General features: G+C 28.9%; 1 protein-coding gene across 1 annotated transcript in view; it reads left to right on the plus strand.

The window, feature by feature from the left end:
- The first annotated feature begins 5952 nt into the window (after window positions 1-5952).
- The window catches only part of LOC142328952 (uncharacterized), a 313857-nt gene continuing 294673 nt past the window's right edge, over window positions 5953-25136 (plus strand). The window contains exon 1 of the mRNA XM_075373152.1: window positions 5953-6486. Within this exon, the coding sequence (XP_075229267.1) occupies window positions 6398-6486 (89 nt within the window). The 5' untranslated portion in view covers window positions 5953-6397. The remainder of the gene's footprint in view (window positions 6487-25136) is intronic.

Here is a 25136-nt window from a genome sequence, read left to right on the forward strand (position 1 = left end):
TTTGTTTTAATCTATATGGGCGGCGATGAAATTAATCTAACATTTAAAAGTCTCTACTGACAAACCGAACCAAATTTTATAACGAAAAATTTCTTAAAACTTATTCCAAAACGTTTTCAGTCGTTTTAGCGACTGGTGATCGTGTTCTTACGCTTATCGTGTTTTTTCTTTTTAATTATGAAAACGTGTTTAAGAATGTGTTCGAAAAGTGTGTATGATTTGAATTTTACCTATTTAATCGGTGTATATTTATTGATTATTTTTAAATATTTCGTATTGTTTAAGTTTGTTAAGATGTGGTCTTTTTTGTAAAAATCTAAATTATTAAGCTTTTAGTCAAAATTGGAGAATGCTAGATTTGTTTCAATAAGATGGGTAAAAAAATATTTACTTTATGTTGCCGTAGAGCAGTGTTTCTCGACCACTGGTCTGTAGGACTGATACCGGTCCGCGAGATAATATTACCGGTCCCTGAACAAATTGGCTCACAAAAAAGTTTAAACATGTGAGAAAAAAATTAACAATAAAAAAAATTCATATAAGACAGTATAAAATTTATATATTATAATTATTTAATAATGTTCTGTACATACACGTTAGCTAATACTGGTGCATGTTTAATTTATTGAATGCATTGTATTCTTTGCACAATCAGCGACAATAAATAATCCCGCGGCGCATAAATTGTAGTAGCGGAAGCTATCAAAACAAGGCCGCACTAAAGAGGGCGGCTTCCGCGGTACTGTTGTTTTATGACAGCTATGCGCATGTTCAATTTATTGAAAACACTACATTTACAATTACATTTTTTACGCACTCGACTGCTAGTGTTATAGGGAAGCGGCTTATTTTTAATTATTGCAAAAATTCAGATTTTTATTCCTCTTAAATAGACTGAAAAAAAGACAAGGAACTTTACATAATTTTTTCTGTACTAAAAGTTTTACTCCGGGAAATGGAAAAATCGAGTGAAAAAGAAAACGAATGTCCAACAAACATGAAATGTAAATCTGCTTTTATAAGACGCCGTAATAATAGTACTTGAAATACGGTTTTATACTTTGGACAGTTTCTACGAACGATGACGTCCAGTGTGCATAATATGTAAGGAAGTTGAGAATAATGGATACCATGAAATCCTCCAAAATGTTGCGACATTTAAAATCAAGACATCCCGTACTAGAAAAAAAAACCACTGGAATATTTTGAACGACAAAAACAAGAATTTAATCTTCAAAAGAAAAAAACTTTTATTCAAAATAAATCGCAATTGAAATGTTCATATTTAGTTCCAATACGTATAGGCAAAACAAAAAAAAAAATCGTTCACAACCGGAGAAAATTTAATTAAACCGGTGTTAATTGATTTTTGCAATGAAATGTTTGGACCCTCAGCATCAGATCAATTCCTCTTTACAATTAATTGTCGAATTGTAACTCTATCTGAAAATATTGAATACCAGTTAATAAAAAGTATTAAAGAATCAGCAATATTTGCCATCCACATTGTCGAATCATATATTTCGATATATGATTCATATAATCATGATAATGATTCATATATAATCGATATTTGTAAAACTTTTTGGTTCATTGAATTCATATATTTAATTTACCATTCCTTAAACTGGAAAAATTGTATCGGTCTGTATACCGACGGAGCAGCAGATATGGACTGGAAAACATTGCTGAATAACAAAAAGGATTGCAGAAATCGCTTCTCCTGATATATTACTAACACATTGCATAATATATTTCCAGCACTTAGCAGCCAGAAATGTATCACTTGAATTAAACGATGTTCTCCTGGAATCGACAAAAATTGTTAATTTCGTAAAGAAAAGCGATCTTAACTGTCGATTGTTTGCCGTTCTTTTTCAAGAAGTAGGAGAAGAACCCCAACATTTCTTATTTCATTCGGAAGATGGCTCTTGCGAGAAAAAGTGTTTACCAGACTTTACGAATTAGGGATGGAAATGAAGATATTTTTGGTAGAAAAACAGTCTCCGTTAACAAAATGTTTTTCCAATATGTGTTGGTTTGCGAAACGGGGATATTTAATTGACATATTTTCTTATATAAACGACTTAAATTTAAGTTTACAGGAAAGTATGACGATTACATTTAATTTATTCTACAAAATTGATGCATTAAAAAAAATAATAAATTTGGTTAAAAAAAATTGAAGAAAATAATCCTGATCTATTTAATTCTTATCACCATTTTATTACTACACAAAAGGAAATAATAATTGATAATTTGAATATAGTAATAAGTCAACATTTACAATAATTATATGATGGATTTGAAAAAAATTTTCCTACAATCATAAACTTGCAGGAGATTAGTTAAGATTAATTAAGCAGGAGATTAGTTACGGATAACTAATCCCTTTATTGAGAATAATTGAAATAATATAAATATAACTAACGAAGACCAAGAAAGTTTCTTGGAACAGAGTTCAGAGGTAACATTAAAAACAAATTTTTATATACGAATTTAATTAAATTTTGTTATACAAAATTTAAAAAATTAACATCCAATTAACATTGAAATAAAAAATTAACATCCAAATTGGCATAGCAAATCCATGAAAAAGCTACTTCCCTTTGCAACCTCATATTTGTGTGAAGCTGGATTCTCAGCTACGGCACTTATTAAAAACAAAACAAGAAATCGTTTATCAACGAATTCATCTCTTCGATCAGGTTTAAGTAATTTACAACCCGACAAATTTCTCTCTAAGTTTCACTATTTACAATTCATTTGCAATATGACTTGAAATTTGTTTTTTAACCATCGGGACCACCGGTAGGAATTGCTTCAGAGGATGAGATGAATAATTTATAGCGTGTGAAAATGCCATGACTGACCGGGATTCGAACCCGGGACTTCCGTATAAAATGCCGAGACGCTACCACTCGCGCCACGGAGGTCGGCAAATACAACAACCTACATTTATTATTTTTTTCTGATTTTCATTTATATATTGTTTTATTGTTTATAGATAAAAATGATATTAATTAATATTATGTACTACCAGACCCGTCGCGACTTCGCCCGCGCTATATGGTTACTTGCGTTTTCCGTTGCGATCAGGGATGTTTAGCCAGTCAAAGCTCACTTCACTTGCCCTTCCCGTCTAATCAGGAGACTCTGCACCTTGGGCACCTATGTATTCATTAAACTTTAAAAAAAACTAGATTTTTTTTCCATGTAAGTAACACATATTTTGAATGTGAACCAAATCGGACCATAAATACAATTTTTCGAAATATCTCGACCCCAGCGCCACTATTTTTCGCAAAAATACTTCTTTTCACGTAGCTAATATATATTCTTTTTAATCTTTACATAGAACTAGCATTTAATGATTTTAAAGAACAATTTAGATCCGGAGTAACAGCACAAGGTGAAAAGATAAAGATGCTTCTATTTGCTGATGATATAATAATTCTAGCCGAAAGTAAAAAGGATTTAGAAGAAATAATGAACGGCATGGATGAAGTCCTACGCAAGAACTACCGCATGAAAATAAACAACAACAAAACGAAAGTAATGAAATGTAGTAGAAACAACAAAGATGGACCACTGAATGTGAAAATAGGAGGAGAAAAGATTATGGAGGTAGAAGAATTTTGTTATTTGGGAAGTAGAATTACTAAAGATGGACGAAGCAGGAGCGATATAAAATGCCGAACAGCACAGGCGAAACGAGCCTTCAGTCAGAAATATAATTTGTTTACATCAAAAATTAATTTAAATGTCAGGAAAAGTTTTGAAAGTGTATGTTTGGAGTGTCGCTTTATATGGGAGTGAAGGGTGGACGATCGGAGTATCTGAGAAGAAAAGATTAGAAGCTTTTGAAATGCGGTGCTATAGGAGAATGTTAAAAATCAGATGGGTGGATAAAGTGACAAATGAAGAGGTGTTGAGGCAAATAGATGAAGAAAGAAGCATTTGGAAACATATAGTTAAAAGAAGAGACAGACTTATAGGCCACATATTAAGGCATCCTGGAATAGTCGCTTTAATATTGGAGGGACAGGTAAAAGGAAAATATTATGCAGGCAGGCAACGTTTGGAATATGTAAAACAAATTGTTAGGGATGTAGGATGTAGGGGGTATACCGAAATGAAACGACTAGCACTAGATAGAGAATCTTGGAGAGCTGCATCAAACCAGTCAAATGACTGAAGACAAAAAAAAAATATATATATATTCTGAATATAAGTCAAATCGGATCATAAATACAATTTTTCCAAATATCTCGACCCCAGTGCCATCTAGCGGGTCCATACTTATTCAGAAATCTTTGCGGGCGTGCGCACAATAACTCAACAAAGTTTCATCGCAATCGGATGAATGGTATAGGAACGCAAACGGGACAAACATTCATTTATATATATATATATATATATATATATATAGAAGATATGTAAATTTAATTACTAATAAAATAAAAATAGGATTATTTTTTAGAATTAATAATTTTTTTTTGTTTGTGAAAAATTCTAAGCTAGGGTCTGCCGGTCCCTGTATATTTTTCTATAATTTTGCTGGTCCGCCATAAAAAAAGGTTGAGAAGCAACCTTTTTAAAAAAGGTTGAGGGTGTTTAAATATTTATTTTAAAGGTGGTCCTGTTTGGCCAATGTAGAAAATTGTACAATCGGAACAGTTTAGTTTATAAATATATTTATGGGAATTAAGTTTAGTTAATATGTTTTGCTTATTGTTATTATTGGTGAATTTGATTCGATTTTGTCAGAACAAAACTGTAAATTGTAAAATAAAACGTTGTGCATCTCCATTTATTGTGTAGATAAAAGTGCCGTCAATTACTTCAGTAATTCCTTCGGAATTTTTATTTATTTTACGTAATTACCAGTATTTGATTTATTTAATCAAATACTGGTAGTTTACTGGAGTTTACATATTTAATTTATTATAATTTGTATTCTAAATTATTAAAATATATTTTTAATTAATTAGTTTTCATAATTAATGAATTTTTTTTTACTGTGTTCTGATCAAAATTTTACTATGATTTCTTGTGATCCATCATGCAAATCCAGAGGTAGTTCTTTTTCTCTTTTTTTATCAGTGGAGTACCACACGTCCTCATTCCTGCTGCCATTCCATATATATGACATAAATTTACCGATAATAAGATTATTATCTCTAATAATTTACCAATATATCTGTTTACCTCGTAACTCCTTATTTTAAGAAAAATTAATTAATATTTTTTAAAAAACAAATATTTTAAAAACCAGAGAAAATTATGATTTAAGGGTAAACAAGATTAATTATCAGCCCACAAAAACCACCCGGTTAGTGTAGTATAGTGGTGAACGCGTCTTTGCAAATCATGTAATTTTGAAGTCGAGAGTTCCAACGTCCAAGGCCTAGTAAAAGCACTTACTTTTATACGGATTTGAAAACTAGATCGTGGATACCGATGTTCTTTGGTGGTTGGGTTTCAATTATGCACATATCTCAGAAATAGCGGACCTGAGACTGCACAAGACTACACTTCACTTACACTCATACACATCATCCTCTGAAGTAATTCCTGTCGGTGATTCCCGTAGGCTAAACAGAAAAGAAAAAAAATTATCGTCTCAAAATATACAAATATTAATTTAAATACGTATGTGGATGTGCATATACATCCACATATGCACTTGTGGTTTATATACACCATATTTAAACCACGTTTTTGGCATAAAAATTAAAAACCAGATGATGATGATGATGATATAAATATAAAACAATAGGGGGCGCTAGCGGCTGCTCGTTGTGTACGGTTGTGTTTTCTATACTACAAACGTATACGCAGTTGTATGAAAGAGATTCTTTAGCGGTGGGGAGAGAGAAATTAAGAAAACAAGAGTGTGCGAGTGAGTAGTGATTGTTAATGCGTATATGTGTGGTGAGCGTGATAAGCCGAGCGAGTGTAGAAGCGCATCAGGTAACCATAGTAACACAATCGATGAGTCGCGCCGACGCACATGTACCTATAACAACCGAAAACACTCGCCGACTTGAAACAGTATACACGGGCTTAGCGTTGTGTTATGTTAGTTGCTGTTGTTTATTTTAACGTGTAAATGTGTGTCGTGCAGTACGTATGTCGTATATATAGGTATATTATCAAACATTAAGTTATAATGCGAAGTACCGGCATCAGCCACAACTGTAACAGACTACAACCGGTGTGCTACAACAACGCCGCATGTCACCGGCATTTCTATTATGTTTATATAATCTACTAAAATACGAATTAATAACGAAATTTTGTTTAAAATAAGTGAAATATAATATTACATACTACAATTTGATAAAATCATAGGTTATTTATGAGAATTTAGTTTTTCTATTTAAATTTCAAAATGTCATCATTACGACACCGGTTTTGTACCGCCACATCAAATAATGTTCTTGACACAGCAACTTTAGCAACAACACCTCGACGTCAAAGGTAACGTAATTTTAAATATATTGAATTTTTAGGTATACATCTTTAGTTTGTTTTATTTGTATATAAATAACATATTTACAACATATTGCTTAATGAATTTTAGTCTAACCTAATTAAGTAAATAAATTGTGTGTCAAAATTTAAATAAGTAACATAATAAACACGTATTTTATATGCAAATGATGAAAAAACTGATAAAATTTAATTTAAAAAAAATGATTACGCGATTAAACTTTACGAGGTAATTAAATATTTAATACTAAGTCCCCTAATAATGTAAATAATTTTTTTCTTAACACTGGATTTATTAAAATTTATATAAAAATTTTAACCGATATTTTACATTTATTAACTATATTCCATTCATTTACTTTTAAACGACGTTTTCAATCTTAAATCTTTCAGCTATTTTTTGTACGTAATTTCGATCGTACTAACATATAAATTTAAAAATTAAAATTCGATTACCTGTTTTTCAAAGTAAAAAATTCACGGTTGTCAATAACTTTTCATATTTAATTTCTAGTTTAGACTTTTTTTTTCAAATCAAATTAAAAGTGAAAAATCTTTTTTAAACTTATTCGTCGGAGTGAGCGAAGGGAGTCGAAGTATAACCTATGAAAAAAAAGCCAATCGATAAATACAGTTAAATAAATCAGGAATTATTTAAATAAATAAATAGAAATGTACACGCATTTCTTTTAAATTACATATAAAAAAAATAAATGTTCAGAAAATTTCGGGTAGATAAACCTTCTGCGATGTTGTTATTAAAAAATAATTAACCTTTCGTGAAAATGATTTAAATATAAAATAATTGCTTAATATTAATTATGTGTACAATCTTATTCAGTTTGTAAAATGTACTTATTAAAAAATCCCTGAATTTTTTGCAACTCTCTTTAATGTGTACATGAAAATGTTCTCGAATAATTTTCATTAACATCCTCCGAATTACGGATTATTTTGCAATTATTTTTTATATTTAGTACCTTCAAGAATTTACATGTGTTTTTTAATAATTAAAATGGGCTTTAATCATATCTAATTTTTTTACATTTTTATTATTAATTATGTATTCTGTGTTGCTACTCGATCAAGGTTTTACCACACTTACCCTTTGATCCAGCAGGGAAAACTTTCGGGCAGTTCTGTTTGTAATCGTTAAAAAAATTACTGTTTAAAAATGTTTATTAAATTATTATGTATCGAATAGAATAAAAGGTTCATTTAGTTTTTCATACTTTTGAATCGTTAAAAAGATTACTATTTAAAAATAAAATCGGTAGCCGCATTGGTAAGTTTTTCGGAAATTGTATGTGTAGATCAAATTTAAAAAAGAAGCACCAATAATCTGAAAGAAGTAAAAAAGTCTAGTAAAAACACTTATTTGGGGAAAAATTGTATTAAAAAGCTCATTAAAAAAAATTCAAAACTCATATGAACAAAATTTACATTGTCAATGCTAGCCGAAATATGACATCTGTTTCTTTTTTTTCCACCTCTTTTGACCTTAACTCCATAGTTTAATATTTAAAACCCGCTCCCCATTGGTATAGAAGAACAAAATTTTAATATTTCTGATCCAGTCGATCTCGATTTATTAATCCAGATAGAAGCCTAAACATATACACAAACGATAAATAGAATTTATCCCTTTTCGCAACATTTCATAAACGTTCAATTAAAAAAAAAAAGAAAAATAAATTAAAATGTGCCTTTTGACATGATTACCATACTTTCCATTTATTGTAGTATCGCTTCCGAGAAAAATAAAATACTCTAAATGGAAATTACGTAAGTTTGTACGAAACTCCAGTAAAATCAAAGCCGGGCACTCGTAACTTGGTGCTATGTGAAGTTGTTATCTTCAGTGGTTCCTAAGATAGTTCAGTGGTTCCTAGATAGAGTCATAAGTGTAGAAAAATATGATTTTTAGAAAACGGGTTTTAGTAATTACACGATCAAGTTTTTTAAAGTTATCAGGTAACTTAAAACTCCCCACCTTCATAATCTGGATCATCACTGTTGGCTTTCTGATCTTTTAGCTTTAGTTTTTTATTTGTTCTTTTTTGTCTTGCCTTTATTTGCATATCTTAACTGGTTTTTTTTCGCCTTGGTTACTCGTTCTTCGTCATTCTTTTTTAAAGTGTTTACGATATTAAAAACAGGATTGAAAACAGGAAAACAGGATTAAAAACAGGAAAACAAGATGCTGCAGAACTTCACACTTGTTAATGTTTCCATTATTAAATGCCGATACTGTCAAACTCGTGTTTTTCCTTTCCAGAAAAAATACTTTTTTGTAACCGGTATCAAGTTATGTGGTTGAAGGACTCATTAGAGTTCTGCGTCTGTCCGTGGAGACATTTTTTCAACAAATATTGATTGTATAAACTTAAAAATATTGGCTTTATACCTTGAATAACAAATAGTTATTGGGAAAGAAGTTTTGTTTGAGTAAAAACAGTTTTTACTGAAAGATTTCCCAGTTTTAATGGCAAATTTGAGCATCGTTGTTAGCAAAACAGCTGTGACGGAATTTAAAAAAAAAAAAATTATAAAATTTGTTAACATGCAGTTATGAATGTTATATCAAATGACTCAGAAAATATTAAAAAAGAAAATGAGAAGAAATTCCAAAGAACGACTTTAACTCCTTACCGGTTAACATTTATTTTACTTAAAATGTAAACATGAAACGATTTATTACATAAATTTTGCGTATATGATTAAATAATTAGCATTTCTGACAAAAATATTGTTTTTGACATTTTTTTATTTTTCAATTTAAATGGTTTTTAACACACTTATAACTATAACGAAAAAATGAACTATGTTGCGATAGGAACAATAACTTTTATAGTGTATAAAAAATTTTTTTAACGAATTTAGCTGCGGTATTAGGCTACAAACGATATCGTATGATCAACGCACATAAAAAATTAATGTCCTCAGAATTCTGTAAAAAGTACGTCTAATTTTAGATTTAAACAAATAAAAAAATAGATCTCATAAAATGCAATATTTTGTATGTAGGATAATATAAGCCTATACTTATCATTCTAACACGCACACGCGTGCGTGTACACACACATAAAATTAAAATGATAATGATTTTTATTACTATTAGTTTTATAACCAGAAATAACACAATTTATTAAGTACTTTAAGTGTTGAATTTTCCCTTTCGTCTATCTGATGATCTCAGTTTTTAACTTACTACGAGAGGATGCGTTCTGAACTGCAGAGGTTTGATAAAATTAAAATCAAAATTTTTATCCAATATTTATTCACTTTTATTTCTCATTTTTAAAAACGGGAAGTATAGAAAATGATAAAAGTAATTTATGTATTATATAATAATTAAATTTAATTTAAAGAAAAAGTGTTTATTTAAATGAAATTTATTTTAAACATAGTCGTGATTTTTTTTTTAAATGAAATTTTTTTTAAACTTAGTCGTGATTTTAAAAAATATATATAAATAACTTAAATATTCATTTAACATAAAATAATTTAAATATCAATAAAAAACAAGTTAAAAAAAAACGGCTTATACAGATATAATTATCGTAAACTCCTTTTTTCATCTTTTGTTGATTTTTAAGGATATGTCCCGCGTTAACGTCCAAGGGATCAAAATTAACCAAAAATCAAAGACATATTTATAACTTTTTCCTTTTTAAATTAATATATATATATAGAGATAGATAAAAATCAATCAATATTAGTGCTTAAAAATAAATTCGTCAATATCCACGGCAGAGTGGTAGCGCTTCGCTTTCCACCCAAATCCTTCAAATCCTGGACAGGCATGGCATTTTTCATACGCTACATACGCTATCCATTTCCATATTCACACGTATAAGCTTTTGTTGTGAATTAATTCATCAAGCAAAGAAAAAAAAGATGAATGAATTAACATTTGAAATATTTTACTACTTATTTTAGGATTTAACAAATGTCAGTAAAATTTTTATTCACTTCAAAAAAATGAGTTTTCACTTTGGTTTGAGTGTTTTTTTTTATGTATGTTTAATTTTTACTCCACCAATAATTTAATTTTAATCATTTTTACTTTCTTGTACGAAGTAAAGGAAGTATTGTGATTGTGAAAAACTTTGGTTTTCTGATTTCAACGGAAATATCCACTTTGACGAGTTTCGGCATGACGTCTGTACGTACATACGTATCTTTCACAACTCAAAAACGGTTAGCCGTCGGATGTTGAAATTTTGGATTTAGAACTTTTGTAACACCTAGTTTTGCAACTTGCAATCGACTGAACCAAAAGTCTCCAAAAAAGCCCAAAATCCAAAAATTTGGATTTTGAAATTTTTCTGCAGTAATAAGCTCTCATTGAGAACTTTTCAACGGTACATCATAAGTGGTAATTATTTTCATTGGTTCCAGGGTTATAGCCAAATGAAATATTTGGATCTTAGAGGAAGGCACAAATCGAATTTCATTTTTTTTTACTTTTTTTTTTTAAATTTAGATATATTAATTTATTAATATTTCATTGTAAAAACGTTTTTACAATAAATAATAATTCAATTATAACCATAAAAAAGAAATATGAAAAAATATCAGAAGTTATTAATGAAATAAAATTTTATGTATTTTGACTAAAGTTTAAATAAATTTTATTATTTTAAAAAGATGTGTATATGTAATTTAATAGGCGTATAAGGAAGTCATGTGGTGTCCACATCAGTTTTTTTATTTTGATTTTTTTTTTTATCAAATGAATGTTTCTCAGACCTTAATTTATTGTGAACGATTTTTTTTATATTAACAGAGTTTTTATTTTGTAGTTTGCATATATTTTCTGATAAAATAAAAGTAAAAAATCAATGAAAAACAAAAATTATAATTTTACAATTTTTTTTAAGTTCAAATTTAGTAAGTACAACTTTAAAATTAGTTAAAACTATTAGTGATTGTATTCACTTTTTCCCTTTTCATTAAAGTTCAAACGAATTATTTTTTAAGTTTTTATTGAGGGTTTTTGCAGTTTATTTTATTTTCCTTCTTTATAAACGGAGAACATCTAAAGTATAATTAAACTTTTAACTTTTATTCAAGTTATAAATTTCAAAACTGGATTTATTTTGACATCATAAACTGAAATTTTATGATAATTAGGAAACTAAATTGTGGACTTGATATTTTTCTTTTATATAATTCTGAAATATATATAATCAATATAGTAAACATAATTTTAACAACAAAATTGAATCTTTATTCTAGTAGATTTTTTCTTAGGAAAGTTAAGAAATTTTAAATAAAATAATTATTAATTTTTTGTTCATAATTTCAAAACTGAATTAACTTATACTGAATGTTTCTTTTAAAACTTAACTTAGTTTAAATAAAAATAATGAGCTATATTTAATACGATTAATTAAAAATATTAGAATTATTTACGCAATACAATATTGAGATAAAAGTTTTTTACCACAAATGTTGAAACTTTCCACCATTTTCATCAGTGCAAGCCTTTATCCTCTTTCTCATATTCCGTGCAACCTTTCGAAGTGTTGCACAATTACAATGTACAGTGTGAATTACAATTTCTTGTAATTCTAGAGCTATGTTGGCTTTCAGACCTTCAATAGTGCGTGGGTTATTTTTGAATACAAAGCCATTTAGATATCATGAAAGAAAAAAATTTACAGGAGAAAGATCAGATGACCTAGCTGGCCGTAAGCCAGTCGATATTATTTTTTTACCAAAGAAATTTCTCAAAAGATCCACTGTTGCTCTTACCGTGTGAGATGGCCCCCATTGTTTTAAAACTCGAATCTCTTCCATTTAATTGTAAATTTGCAGTAAATTGCAGCGCTATTTCTTGGTAGAGGTCTGTATTAAGAGAGTTTTCAAAGAATATGGGGCCGATTATTCTTCACCTGGAAATTGCACATCACACACCAATTTTCTGTGGGTGGAGAGATCGTGAATGGATAATGTAAGGATTGTTGGAGGTCCAGTAGCGATTATTCCAATTATTAACGTAACCACTCAAATGAAACCAAGCCTCATCTGTAAACAAACACTTAATACTTTAATGTTCTTCCGAACAAACTAATTAAACCTAGACAGCAGTGGAGCCTAGCAGGATAATCAACTGGGAGCAATTCATGTAATACATGAACTCGGTTTGGCTGGGTATGTTTAAAGTCATTATACTGATACATTTATATTTGTTGTCCCAGTTTTAGTAATGATTTGTTAATTAGGTTTAAAAAGCTTCCCTTCTCTTTTTCTGTTTAACCTCCGGAACTACCGTAATGTATTACTTCAGAGGATGAATGAGGATGATGAATATAAATGACGTGTAGTCTTGTACAGTCTCAGGTCGACCGTTCCTGAAATGTATGGTTAATTGAAATCCAACCACCAAAGAACCTGCGATCTAGTATTCAAATCCGTATAAAAGTAACTGCCTTTAATAGGATTTTAACCTTAGAACTCTTGACTTCGAAATCAGCTGATTTAGGAAGACGAGTTCACTAGATCAACCCGGTGGGTTAAAAAGCTTACCCTAACATCTTTCAAAGTTTCGTCATTAAGTACTGAACGTTTCTTTCCAGCTATGTGTGTGATTGCAAACAGAACCAGTCCCTCTATATTTCTTTAACAAACGAAGAACTGAAGATTTAGTACATTCTTTCCCGGGTACTGCAAGTAAAAAGCGTCTTGGCACAAAACAAAAGATATAGTAGTTAAATAATTTTCCGCGATAAAAAAATCACAAAAAATAAATATAAAATTATGTCTGCTGATACTATAACAACAATAATAGGTAGTGCTGCCAACCTCTTCTCCAAAATTATTTTATTAACTTTACTAATAATACTTTGTTTGGATTGTGTTTTAAACAAAATCCATTATTTTTTTATTTACAATGTTTGAAAATTGAATTCTAAACATTAAAATCTTTTTAAAAAAATTATAATTAACAAAATTAATCTTTAATTTTAAATAATAATAATAATAATTATAATTATTAAATAATAAATAATAATTTTAAATTTTTAAGTAAAAACTGAAGATTTACGGCGAGTCATTCGGAATAATTGCATTTTTATAGCCTCTCATTAATATATTTTTCGCAATTCAATTTAATTTAACTATTAAAACATATTAATTAAACTTAAAATATATGTTATATTACATTAATAAATATAAGTTTTTAAATATTTTTAAACCACTGTTACATTAAAAACAGAAGATGTTTGCATTTATAAATAAAAGTAATATAATAGAATAACTAATATAAAATCTGATAAAATGGAATTTAGTCGGTCTAATTTCCTGCTAATGATATTTTTTAATTAAACGTTTTAACACACTGTGTTTATACTAATGTGTACACATTTATTTCTACTACTCTTATTCAAATTTTAAAAGTAAATAAAACTATGTATTTAATATTTACCGAATGCGAGTAAAACAAACAAAAGATATTCTAAGGCTTCATTTATTTATTCTCCTACATCAGACACAGCAATTTTATAATAGTAATGTATAAATCTCTTCATTGTGTAGCCGTCTATTTTATTTTGTTTTTACTTTTAACTACTTCTTTAAACATAAAACGTTATAAATAAATCCATCATTTTCGAATGATTAATTGATTGTTCTTGAAAATAAAAACATTCCACAAAGTTTTTATATGTAAAGTGATTCAAGAAGAAAGGGAAATAATTTGGAAAATTATTCTAGAGCTTGAAATAAGGAATAAAATTCATATAAATCTATGTTCGAAAATACTTTGTTATCCAGTTACAACTAGCAAAAAACTTCACCCGGATTTCAGTTCCCCCAGGTGAAATGAGATTGTACTGAATTTTTTAAGGCGTTATATTAGATATAAATTTGATGGTTTTAATGTTTTTTGGCTTAAAAATTGAATAAAATAAGTCTCAGAACTTTATGTCCTGTAGTTTTTAACGATATCCAACGTAAAACAGAAACATTTGGTGACAAAATATTTTTTTTTTTTTTAGATTTTAAATATAATAACTTTGTTAAATGTCTAATAAATTTTATCATCAAAATTTATAGAGTTTTTAATTTTGAGAAAATTTATTTAATAAATTCTATAAAAAACAAAAAATTCAACTTTTATTATTAAAAAAAAAACTTAACAGAAAAATTATATCAATTTGTAAAAATTAAAGATGGCTGTTTTTGGTAAAATAAATTTAGACCATTTTTTTTACTTCCGGGACCACGGTTATGTATTACTTCAGAAATGAAATGAAATTTTTTAGCGTATAAAAATGCTATTCCTGATCGGGATTTGAACCCGAGACCTCGGGATGAAAGGCCGAGACGCTACCACTCGCGCCGCCCGGAGGCTTTCTTTTTCCTGTTTAGCCTCCGGTAACTACCGTTTAGATAATTCTTCAGAGGATGAATGAAGATGATATGTATGAGTGTAAATGAAGTGTAGTCTTGTGCATACTCAGTTCGACCGTTCCTGAGATGTGTGGTTAATTGAAACCCAACCACCAAAGAACACCGGTATCCACGATCTAGTATTCAAATCCGTGTAAATATTGTCAGCCGCCCGGAGGCTGACAATAAATTTAGACTTTTGAAAAATTAAAATACTTTTAACTTACTTTAAAAAAACATACTCGCTTTGGTTTATACTGAATTAATTTAAATAAATGTTCGAAAATTTCACCATTGATTTATATCTACTTTTCAGCTCGTTTTCTTACATCTTCTTTCGCCAACCTAATGATATCTTCGCGTTGTTGTTGCCCTGAACAAGTGGCAGCAGCATTGAGAATGTAAGCGATCAGTTAATTACGTGTATTCACTTTTTGTTTGTATACTTGTCATTTCATCCACCCCCATTTACATAGCCTTTAACTTCCAGGTAGATCGGCGTTTGACCTGGAAGTGTCACGTGAGAATGAAATGAAAACAACTAAATGCGAAATATAGGGAACCGCATCGGGTACTACGGAGAAACTCAGGCCAATAAAATACTGATTTACAAGGTTATTCTATGACCGATCTAGACTTACGGTGTGGAGTTGTGGGGAACAGCAAGTAATAGTTACATAGACATTATACAACGCCTCCAAAACAAAGTAACGAGAGCAATTGCAGAGGAACCATCGTCCACACGGAATGATGAAATTCACGAATAATTAGAGCTTCCGACGGTTCGTGAAATTGTGAGACAGCGCAGTGTTAAGTACCAGCAAAAACTTGAAAATCACGTCAACTTGGCAATCAATATGCTTGATAACAGCAGGGACGTCCGAAGGTTGTAACGTCTTCATATGCTTGACTTAGGGACTACTACATGACAGTTTGATAAATGACAACGCCAAATTTCGTGATATTTTTATTTATTAAAGTTTTGTTTTTGTGGACTATTAAGTGTTGGCGGAAATATTTTTTTCTAATGGACTTTAATATTACTGATAACTATTATTATGATTTATTTATTAAAGGAATACCTTAAGAACCCCTTTTCATGTGCTTCTTGTCAAGCGACTTACTTATGATTCCGCTTAAAGACCCGATTGTAAATATACTGGTTGTTGAACAAAGGAAAAAAAAGAAAGAAGTGATTGTAGTCAAAATTTTTATCATAAGTACATTTCAGAAAGTTATACTTGCTAAATTTTATCCAAAAATTAGAATTTTGAGTAAAAATAATTTAACTGAAAAATTCAATAATATTGTCCTCTTCTGGATATAAGTTTTTTTTTTTTGTTTAAAGACCGCCTTCAAATATCATGCAAATGAGGAATTCTTTGTGCTTTAATTTTATTCGGTATCTCTTTTAGTTCAAAAAGATCAAATAATAATAAAAATAAAATTTTATGCAAGAATTTTGAAGTATTGAAGGTTTTACTTTTTAAAAGTATAAATTTTTATATAATATCCCTTTTATTACATTAATGTTCTTTGAAAAAATTTCAAAAATATCAATATTGTTCCAATTAATTTAATCTTTATACTGCGTTAAAAAAAGTGTATTATTTATATTTTGACTAAAATGAAATCAAATGCCTAAACCAATTTCATTTTATTTTCGTATCACGACATTTTTAAAAATAGATCGAGTTCATTTATATCCAAAATATTTTTTTAACGTTTTTTTTTATTCTATGTAAATAAAAAGAAAATCTAATTGTTAATGACAATTACTTTGCCTTGGATGATGTAAAATGAAATAAAATTTTTAAAAATGTATTAAGATTTGGAGTTAAAATACAGAAGATTAATTACAGTTGAAACAAGGGGTATTTATATTCTCTACATGAAATAGGTAGCAATAAGATAACACTATAAGGTAAAGAAAATTGAATATTGATTCGAAAAGGGGTGATACAAGGATCTAGTCTACGGCCGTTGCTTTTTAAATTGCATATACAATAAACAAGTACAGGAATTGGAAAAAAATGAGAGTGGAACAAACACCTAAGGAGAAAAAACGATTGTTAAATTCTCTGAATATATAGGTAGGGGAAAAGAATATATCATAAGAGGAAAAAGTTTGTTATTTATGTAATAAAATTACGTACAAAAAAATGCAGACATCAAAAGAAAATTGACATAAGTAGAATTTTGATGCAGAAAAAAAGTTAATATCCATCTATTAGAAGCTTTATATTTTCAAATAAAAGGAAGAAATTTTTAGAAATATTTGTGCGAAGTGTAGCAATCTATGGTTATGAAACATGGACAATACATGAATCAGATAGAAAATAATAGAAGTCGATTAAATTTGGTATAACAGGAAGATGTTGAAAATTAGATGAGACGATAAAATTCGAAATGAAGAGGTCTTAAGGTAAATAGATGAGGAGAGAATTTTGAGATAACATTTTTTAAAGAGATGAACTAGGTTATTGGGAATGTATTAAAACATCTAGATTAAGTTAATTCTGTAATGGAGGGACATGTAAAAGGAAAACACCGTAAAGTAAGAGGAAGATTGGAATTTAGGAGAATGTAGGATACATGTAAATATATTGAGATTAAAAGATAAGGATAGAGCAAAAAGAAATGGAGAATAAAATTAAATCAGTCAATTAACTGATAGTATTTTTTTTTTAATAATATTTTTTAATAGAAATGTATAAAACCAGAATAATATAACAAAATATTTACAAGATTTTCTTGTATCGAAAAAATGATTAATTATTTAAAAGTATAAAGAATCAGAGGTTGGTAATGGAATTTAAATTTCCGTGCTGACCTAAAAACAGCTAACAGTCGCATGAATGTATACTTTTAACTACGGTTTGAAAGTAGAATATAGTTTTGTTTTAAAGAAAATATGCAAATTTTTTTTCATTTAGTTGTAGAAATTAGTATGCAAAAAATATGCTTCACAATTTCTATGGTTTTCAAGTTATAAAGTGTAAAAAATGTAGAAAAAGTTGAAATGAATTTAAAAAGGTGATGTACCTTAATAAATTTATTTCTACAAAATTGAAGTATTGTAATTTTCATTATAAAGCTCAGAGTCCCTCTTTTCATACCTTAAGACTTTCATACAAAAATAAAATCATCTTATTTAGGAATCATACAAAGGTAAAATCTTACGGTTTGATTTAAAACCTGCAGAACAAATTAATTTTTTGCAGATTATTTCTTAACTAAAATTACTTAAATTTAAAAAAAACAACTATTTATTTAAATTGTTTATTCGATACAAACTCAATAAAAAAATCATTTCAACCCACCGGGTTAGTGATAAACTCGTCATCGTATATCAGCTGATTTCGAAGTCGAAGTTCACAGGTTGAAATCCTAATAAAAGTATTTCCTTTTATTCCGATTTAAATACTAGATCTGGGATACCGGTGTTCTTTGATGGTTGGGTTTCAGTTAACCACATGTCTCAGGAATGGTCGGCCTGAGTTTGTTCTAGACTACACGTTTATCGGTACAGTTACATTACACTGTTAAGTTGCTAATGATATTTGTCGTTGTTGTTGTTGTTGTTGTGACTATAAATAAAATTGTTTAAAAAAAATACATTTTCGTTAAAAAAAATAAGAAGCTTTTGTTAGTTAGAAAGCTTTTTTTTGTAGTATCATGCTGTCTATGTTTGTCTTTCTCCACAATTCTCGTAAAAAATAAAAATAGGAATTATTATTTTAAGAAGAATAGTAAGAATAGTTGCTAGTAAGAATAATAAAAATAAAGATAAAAGAATAAGAAACAGCAGTTTTGTATAACTTTTGGTAACTTTTTCTGTGAACTGGAACACGGGATCTAAGCCTTTTTTTCTCCTAAGTGAAATAGGTTTTAGTGATCAGGATGAAAAATAGAAAATAATATTCAAAGGAAGATGATTAAAAAATAAAATAGTTTTGTAGGAAATTCTTACATTTTTGCGGGGTTGTACCGGTGGTTAATAAATAACAACCAGTTTACTTGACGAAATAAGCAAATCGTCATCGCAAATCAGCTGATTTGGAAGTCGAAAGTTCTAAGGTTCAAATGCTAGTAAAGGCAGAAAAGTAAGAAAGTTACTTTTGTACGGATTTGAATACTACGTCGTGGATACCGGTGTTCTTTGGTGGTTGGATTTTCAATTAATCATACATCTCAGGAATGATCGTCCTGAGACTGCACAAGACTGCTCTTCATTTACGAGTACATTCGTAAATATCATGTTCGTTCATCGTCCAACGCAATAGCTAACCGTTGTTTCGGTAGCTAAACAGAAAGAAACAGAGTTACTTAAGGGACTTTTATCAGGTTATTAATTTTAATATTATAATATATGATAAAGTTCTTAATTAGATCCCTATTTATTTTTATTTGCATTGACGGCTCGTTGCTAAAATTAGTAGGAGTGCTGCTCCACAAAAATTTGTTTCTGGACCTTTTCAAGGCAATAGTTAAAATTTTCTGTAAAGTAAAAGAACCGTAAAAAATAAATCAAATAGAATAATAATAAAATAATTATTAATTAATAATGTGATAATAATTAATAATTAATAACAATAATTAATAATATTAATAATTAATTAATAATATAATAATAATTAATAATTAATAAAAATTAATTAATAGTTAAATAAAATAATAACTTAATAAGATGTCCGCTTAAAAACACTATAGTCCAACGGTGCTTAACATAAATTTCTACATACATAGAAACAAATACATAGTTAGTTTTTACTAATTACCTTCTCTTTTGCCCTTCCAACTTGTCTTTAGACAGTTTTGGCAATCAAAGAACTCTTGCTTTCCGCCATATTCTGATCAGTACTTTAAAAAACAACTAAACCGCTTTTATACTCCTTCCACCGACCAAAATAGAAAAGGGAACGAACAAGGAACGTTCTATATACACGGGGAGTAAAAAAAACCACCTTCCACCAGCACGCCAGGTTCGGCACTGCGGGACGACAGTGCTCTCTCTCCCTCGCACCTCGGGTGCAGCTTCCTATGTGCGCATGCGCACAACAGCCAAACACCACGCCGCTGAAACTGTGAAGCGCACAGTTCCATACAAAGATTTTTGTATCTTTTTCATAAACTGGGGTTTGGCTACTAACATTAAGCTTAAGGATTATATATTGTACAAGTACAAAGAAAGAATTAAAGAAAAAAGGACTCATTATATTGAATTTTATCGATAATATCAAGTGGAAATCGGGGGTGCTGCAGTTCCAGAGTGCTTATCCACGAGCCGCTACTGATTATTTGTATTGAGGTCTTTAGATTAAATGCTCCGATATAATAATTTTTTTATGTGAAAAGGCCAACTTAGGACTACGCAAATATTACTTCTTTCTAGCTTCTTTTCTCTTCTTCCTTGCGTTTCTTGTTTCTGTATTTCTCTTTTCTGCCACAAAAACATTTATATTGTAAATGATTCTTTGGAATTTATCTCTATCGTAACAGTCCTCTTCTTCAAGCCTGTGCTTTGGAAGTCCTCTGTATCCTTCCTCGGTGACCTTTGGATTATAATTCTCTTTAGTAAAAGGTAATGAGAGGAGCTTTGCTCAAGTTTAAAAGCTTTTTTTTATCTTGATCAATTTTTCGAGTTCGGTTAACTGTAATGTTTCAATACCGTTTAAGATTACTGATCTTTTTACAGTTGTATAATGTTCTAATTTTGCGATCTTGTAGAAATGAATTTAAGTTTTAATATTCTATTTTCAATTGATGCTTTATTTATTCCTGTTCTGACTACAGTATAATCTCTCCTAAGTACTTAAAGTGGTTGACGATAATTATCTTTCGGTATTTAGTTCCTATTGTGTTTTGTGTGAATGATTTGATGTTCCATCATGATTTCAGTCATAAAAAAATAATAAATAATTTTTTAATTTATTTATTTTTCTTTTAGAAAATTCTTCTGGTGGTTTCATAATTTTTTCTTCCAATTAATATTTCTGAAGGTTTATTGACAGAAAAAATTCGAAGTCTTGTAAACAATTTGAATATTTATAAGTAAATTATTTTTATTTGTTATTTGCGTCATCGATTATAACTGGTTTTCGTAGAGTAAGGATATATAAGCTGACGTCATTTTCTGATATTCACTGTAAACTTAAAAAAAATATAGGTTGACAAAGTCGCATTAACATATGTTAAACGAAAAATGTAGATTTGAAAATCATTTTAAATAAAAGTTCTTTTAAATTTATATTGTACATGAATTTACGTGTATTTTTTAAAGAAAATATTTGTATAACTCTTTTAGAAAAAATACGCTGAAAACTGTTAACATATTTTCAAATATGTTTAATATTTTGACTTTTAACATAAAGTAAAAACATCTTTAAAATAATCAGTATAAAAATTCTGCATATTTTAATAGTTGCTAAATTATTAATAGTAATGATTTTTAATATGATGATATAAAAATTTTACGTTATTCCTCTGTTATAAGTACAATCTGTCTTTGTATTACATTAATTTTTTTATTTAACATACCCAATATATTACTTATCTATCATAAACTAGACCATTATTCTATAAAATAGAATTCATCTAAATGAAATTTTACAAAAAAAAAAAATTTTTGGCAAGGATTTTGTGGTAGAGCTCTACCACAAAATAAAAACGAATGTAAGAGCTAAACGTTTTAGAGAACATGTAAACGTCACTAACTAACCGAATTCCAACGGAAAAAATTTCTGTACCTATGAAAAATAAATTAACATAAATCTAAAAAAGACAAATTGTAATTGGATGATAAAGAGAAAGGTGTCTAATATAGTTTAATGTAAATCAATACGATTGTAAACGGTGTATAATAATTTCACGAATGAAAAGTGAGCTACAGGCATGAAGGGAATCAATAATAAATTTTTTGTGTGCATTAATTTATATCGTAGGTCTGTGTGCGTGACCTGAATTATTTATAGTCAATTGTAACCATATACTACGTTATTTTTTTTTTTTTTTTTAAATACACAAAACCTATATTTGTTATTTCTATGGAAAACTGGCAAAATGTTTTATTCAACTTTCGAATGAACTGCACGGATGGAAATACCGATTCACATTATAATTCCTTGTTCGATATCAAAATAAATTAATGTTTTTTAAGTACGTAATCCTCATATTTTTTTTATATTAAAACACGTGACACCGCATTTTTAAAATCCCTCCCTTTTTCTGTTTAGCCTCTGGAACCACCATAAGGTATTACTCAGGAGGATGATATGTATGAATGTAAATAAAGTGTAGTCTTGTACTTTCTGCGTCGATCATTCCTGAGATGAAAATGTGTGATTAATTGAAACTCAACCACCAAAGAACACTGGTACCCACGATGTAGTATTCAAATCCGTATAAAAGCAACTAACTGGCTTTATATAAATAACTGGACTCTTTTTCTGTTTAGCCACCGGAACCATCGTAAGGCATTACTTCACAGGATGAATGACGATGATATGTATGAATGTAACTGAAATGTAGTCTTGTACAGTCTCATGTCAACCATTCCTGAGATATAAATTTTTTGCCACGATCTAGTAGTCAAATCCGTATAAAAGTAACTGCCTTTACTAGAAGTTGAACCTTAGAACTTTCGATTTCGAAATCAGTTGATTTGCAATGACCAATTCAACACTAGATTAACTGGTGAGTTGCATTTCTAAAGTCTGGTCGACTTTAAAAAAAAAGAAATACTTTTTTTTGGTTGATGATTAATTACTGTATAAGATCGAAGTTTGTGTATAGAAATATAGAATGGAAATTTTAGACCGTAGAAAAATGTTATGCCTGATCGGGATTCGAACCCGGGAATTTCTAGATGAAAGGCTGAGACGCTACAACTCCGACACGGAGATCGGAAATTTATGGTTGTCCGTTATTTGCTACCAAATTGATTGATTATGATAATTAAAAATAAAAAAAAAATTATTTTGTAGTTACTATGGTTGTTCCATATTAAATCTTATCTAGATAAAATCAATAAAAAATCTGTTTTTTATTGACGAAAAACTACATAGATATGTAGTAGATTTTAAGATATTTCTTTATCGTTATCATAATGCGTTACTGAACTCTTATAAGTTAATAAAATATAAGAATGCTGATGTATTTCTGATATTTAAAATATTTTCAATCAAAAATTAAAAAAAAATTAGTTTGGTAACTTAAAATAAAAAAATCTTTGGTGGACTTCCTTCCTTGTACGCCTATTAAATTATTTGGATGTTTGTAAGACCCAAATATTTCATTAATTAAAATTTTATTTGGCCATAACTATGGAACCAATGAAAATAAGTACCAATTATGATATATTGCTGAAAAGCTCTCAATGAGGGCTTATTACTGCAGTTAAGAAAAAGTCCAAAATCTTCTTTATTTTAATTTTGACTTTTTTAGACATTTTTGGTTCAGTCGATTGTGATCAAAATGGGAGGTTCACAATTAGATGTTAACAGTCCTAAATCCAAAATTTCAAAATCATACTGCTAATCGTTTATGAGTTATGCGAGATACATACGTACGTACGTACGTACATACGTACACGCCGAAACTAGTCAAAATGGATTCAGGGATGGTCAAAATGGAGAATACTTCCGTTGAAATCTGGTAACCGGAATTTTTCGCGATCAAATATTTCCTTTACTTCGTACATGGAAGTAAAAATAAAAAAATTATGTATTCCCGCATTTGGTATTAGGTATATTTTGATATATATTTTTTTGGTAGTAGTTTATGTTATTTTGTGTGTTGGATTTTCTACAAGGTTTCGCCTCATGAGGTTTTTAAAAGCAAATTTTTTCGTACGGACATCGGTTTTTATTTTAGTTCCATATTTTCAGTTAAAAAAAGTAAACCAAAACTTTTAAAAATAAATAATTAATCCGATTTTTAAACAGGCCGACATGAATTGGCGGTTTTTAACATTTTGTCAAATTGTAATCTGTCGACGCGTGCTGCTATAGTAACTATCCTGCTCCCAACCAATCAAATTATTATTAAACCATTCAAATAGAAAAGTTATGTGAATATCATGCTTTTACTTTTGGAAATGATGAGGTCCTGATCGGGTTTATTTCTTAATAAAATGTTAGTAATTTATCAAAACAAATTGAAATCCAAGTTAAATTTAGTTTAACATAGGTAAATAAGATTTAGTTTTGATGACTACTTCTGTTAAATTTTCCTAAGCTAGGCTTAGGAATAGTTACTAATGTTAATAGTAACTATCAATAATTTGCAATTACCAGTTACAATCAGTTATAGCTATTACCAGTCACATTCAGTTATAGCAGACCCGTTATGTTTGCTCATTTCTTACATCACGACTATTTATATAGGCTTACTACTTATGTTAAATATATAGTTTACTCTTTAATTTGTTTATCATTTCTCGCTTCTCCAACACAGTTTAATAATTCTATGATAATATCGTTGTAACTACTTGTTACATAACATAGCATATAAAAATATTTATTCAAACCAACCTTAAATGCTACACTGTATTTTTCACGGCTTTGGCAACAGGTATTATAAATATTTTATTCTAGTTTCCTCTTTTATAAATATAAAACGATTTTCCTAGTTTTCAAAATACTTTTTATATAATTAAATGGCAGTTTTTTCAGTTGAATTATCAGTTATAAGCACGAAAAAATTAAATTGAAATGAAAAATAAATAATTAAATAAACCTAGCGATAAATAAAATTAAAAAATAAAATAAATTACCTGTACAGACCTTCACTAAACTAATTAAAAAAGGATAACCGATAAGTGTTGAGGACATTGGGAAAGTTATCACGGTTAATTTCCATTTATATGTCATAAAATAACATGAAATAAGTAGAAATAGATAAATATTACTCAGTGTACTTCAATCTGCTCTATTATTTCATTACCAACAGAACTGTACAACTAAAACGTACTTATTAGTTAGTAAAGGCAGAATAGCAAACCGGCTGATTGGTGAACGAAACTTATATATAGCACATGGGCTGTTTGGTGAACTGAACTTTTTAATGTTAATCTATAGACAATAGTACAACCTCTTCTCGTGACAAATAGAACATTAAAAGATCTTCTTTTTTGTGATTTCTTTCAATTCTATTCCGTCATTTTTAATTAAATAATTTATTAAAATAATATTTATGGTTATTATAAGAAACCATATTAATTATATTAATATGGATAA

The sequence above is a fragment of the Lycorma delicatula genome, chromosome 8, assembly GCF_047948215.1.
Source record: "Lycorma delicatula isolate Av1 chromosome 8, ASM4794821v1, whole genome shotgun sequence".
Taxonomy (NCBI): domain Eukaryota; kingdom Metazoa; phylum Arthropoda; class Insecta; order Hemiptera; family Fulgoridae; genus Lycorma; species Lycorma delicatula.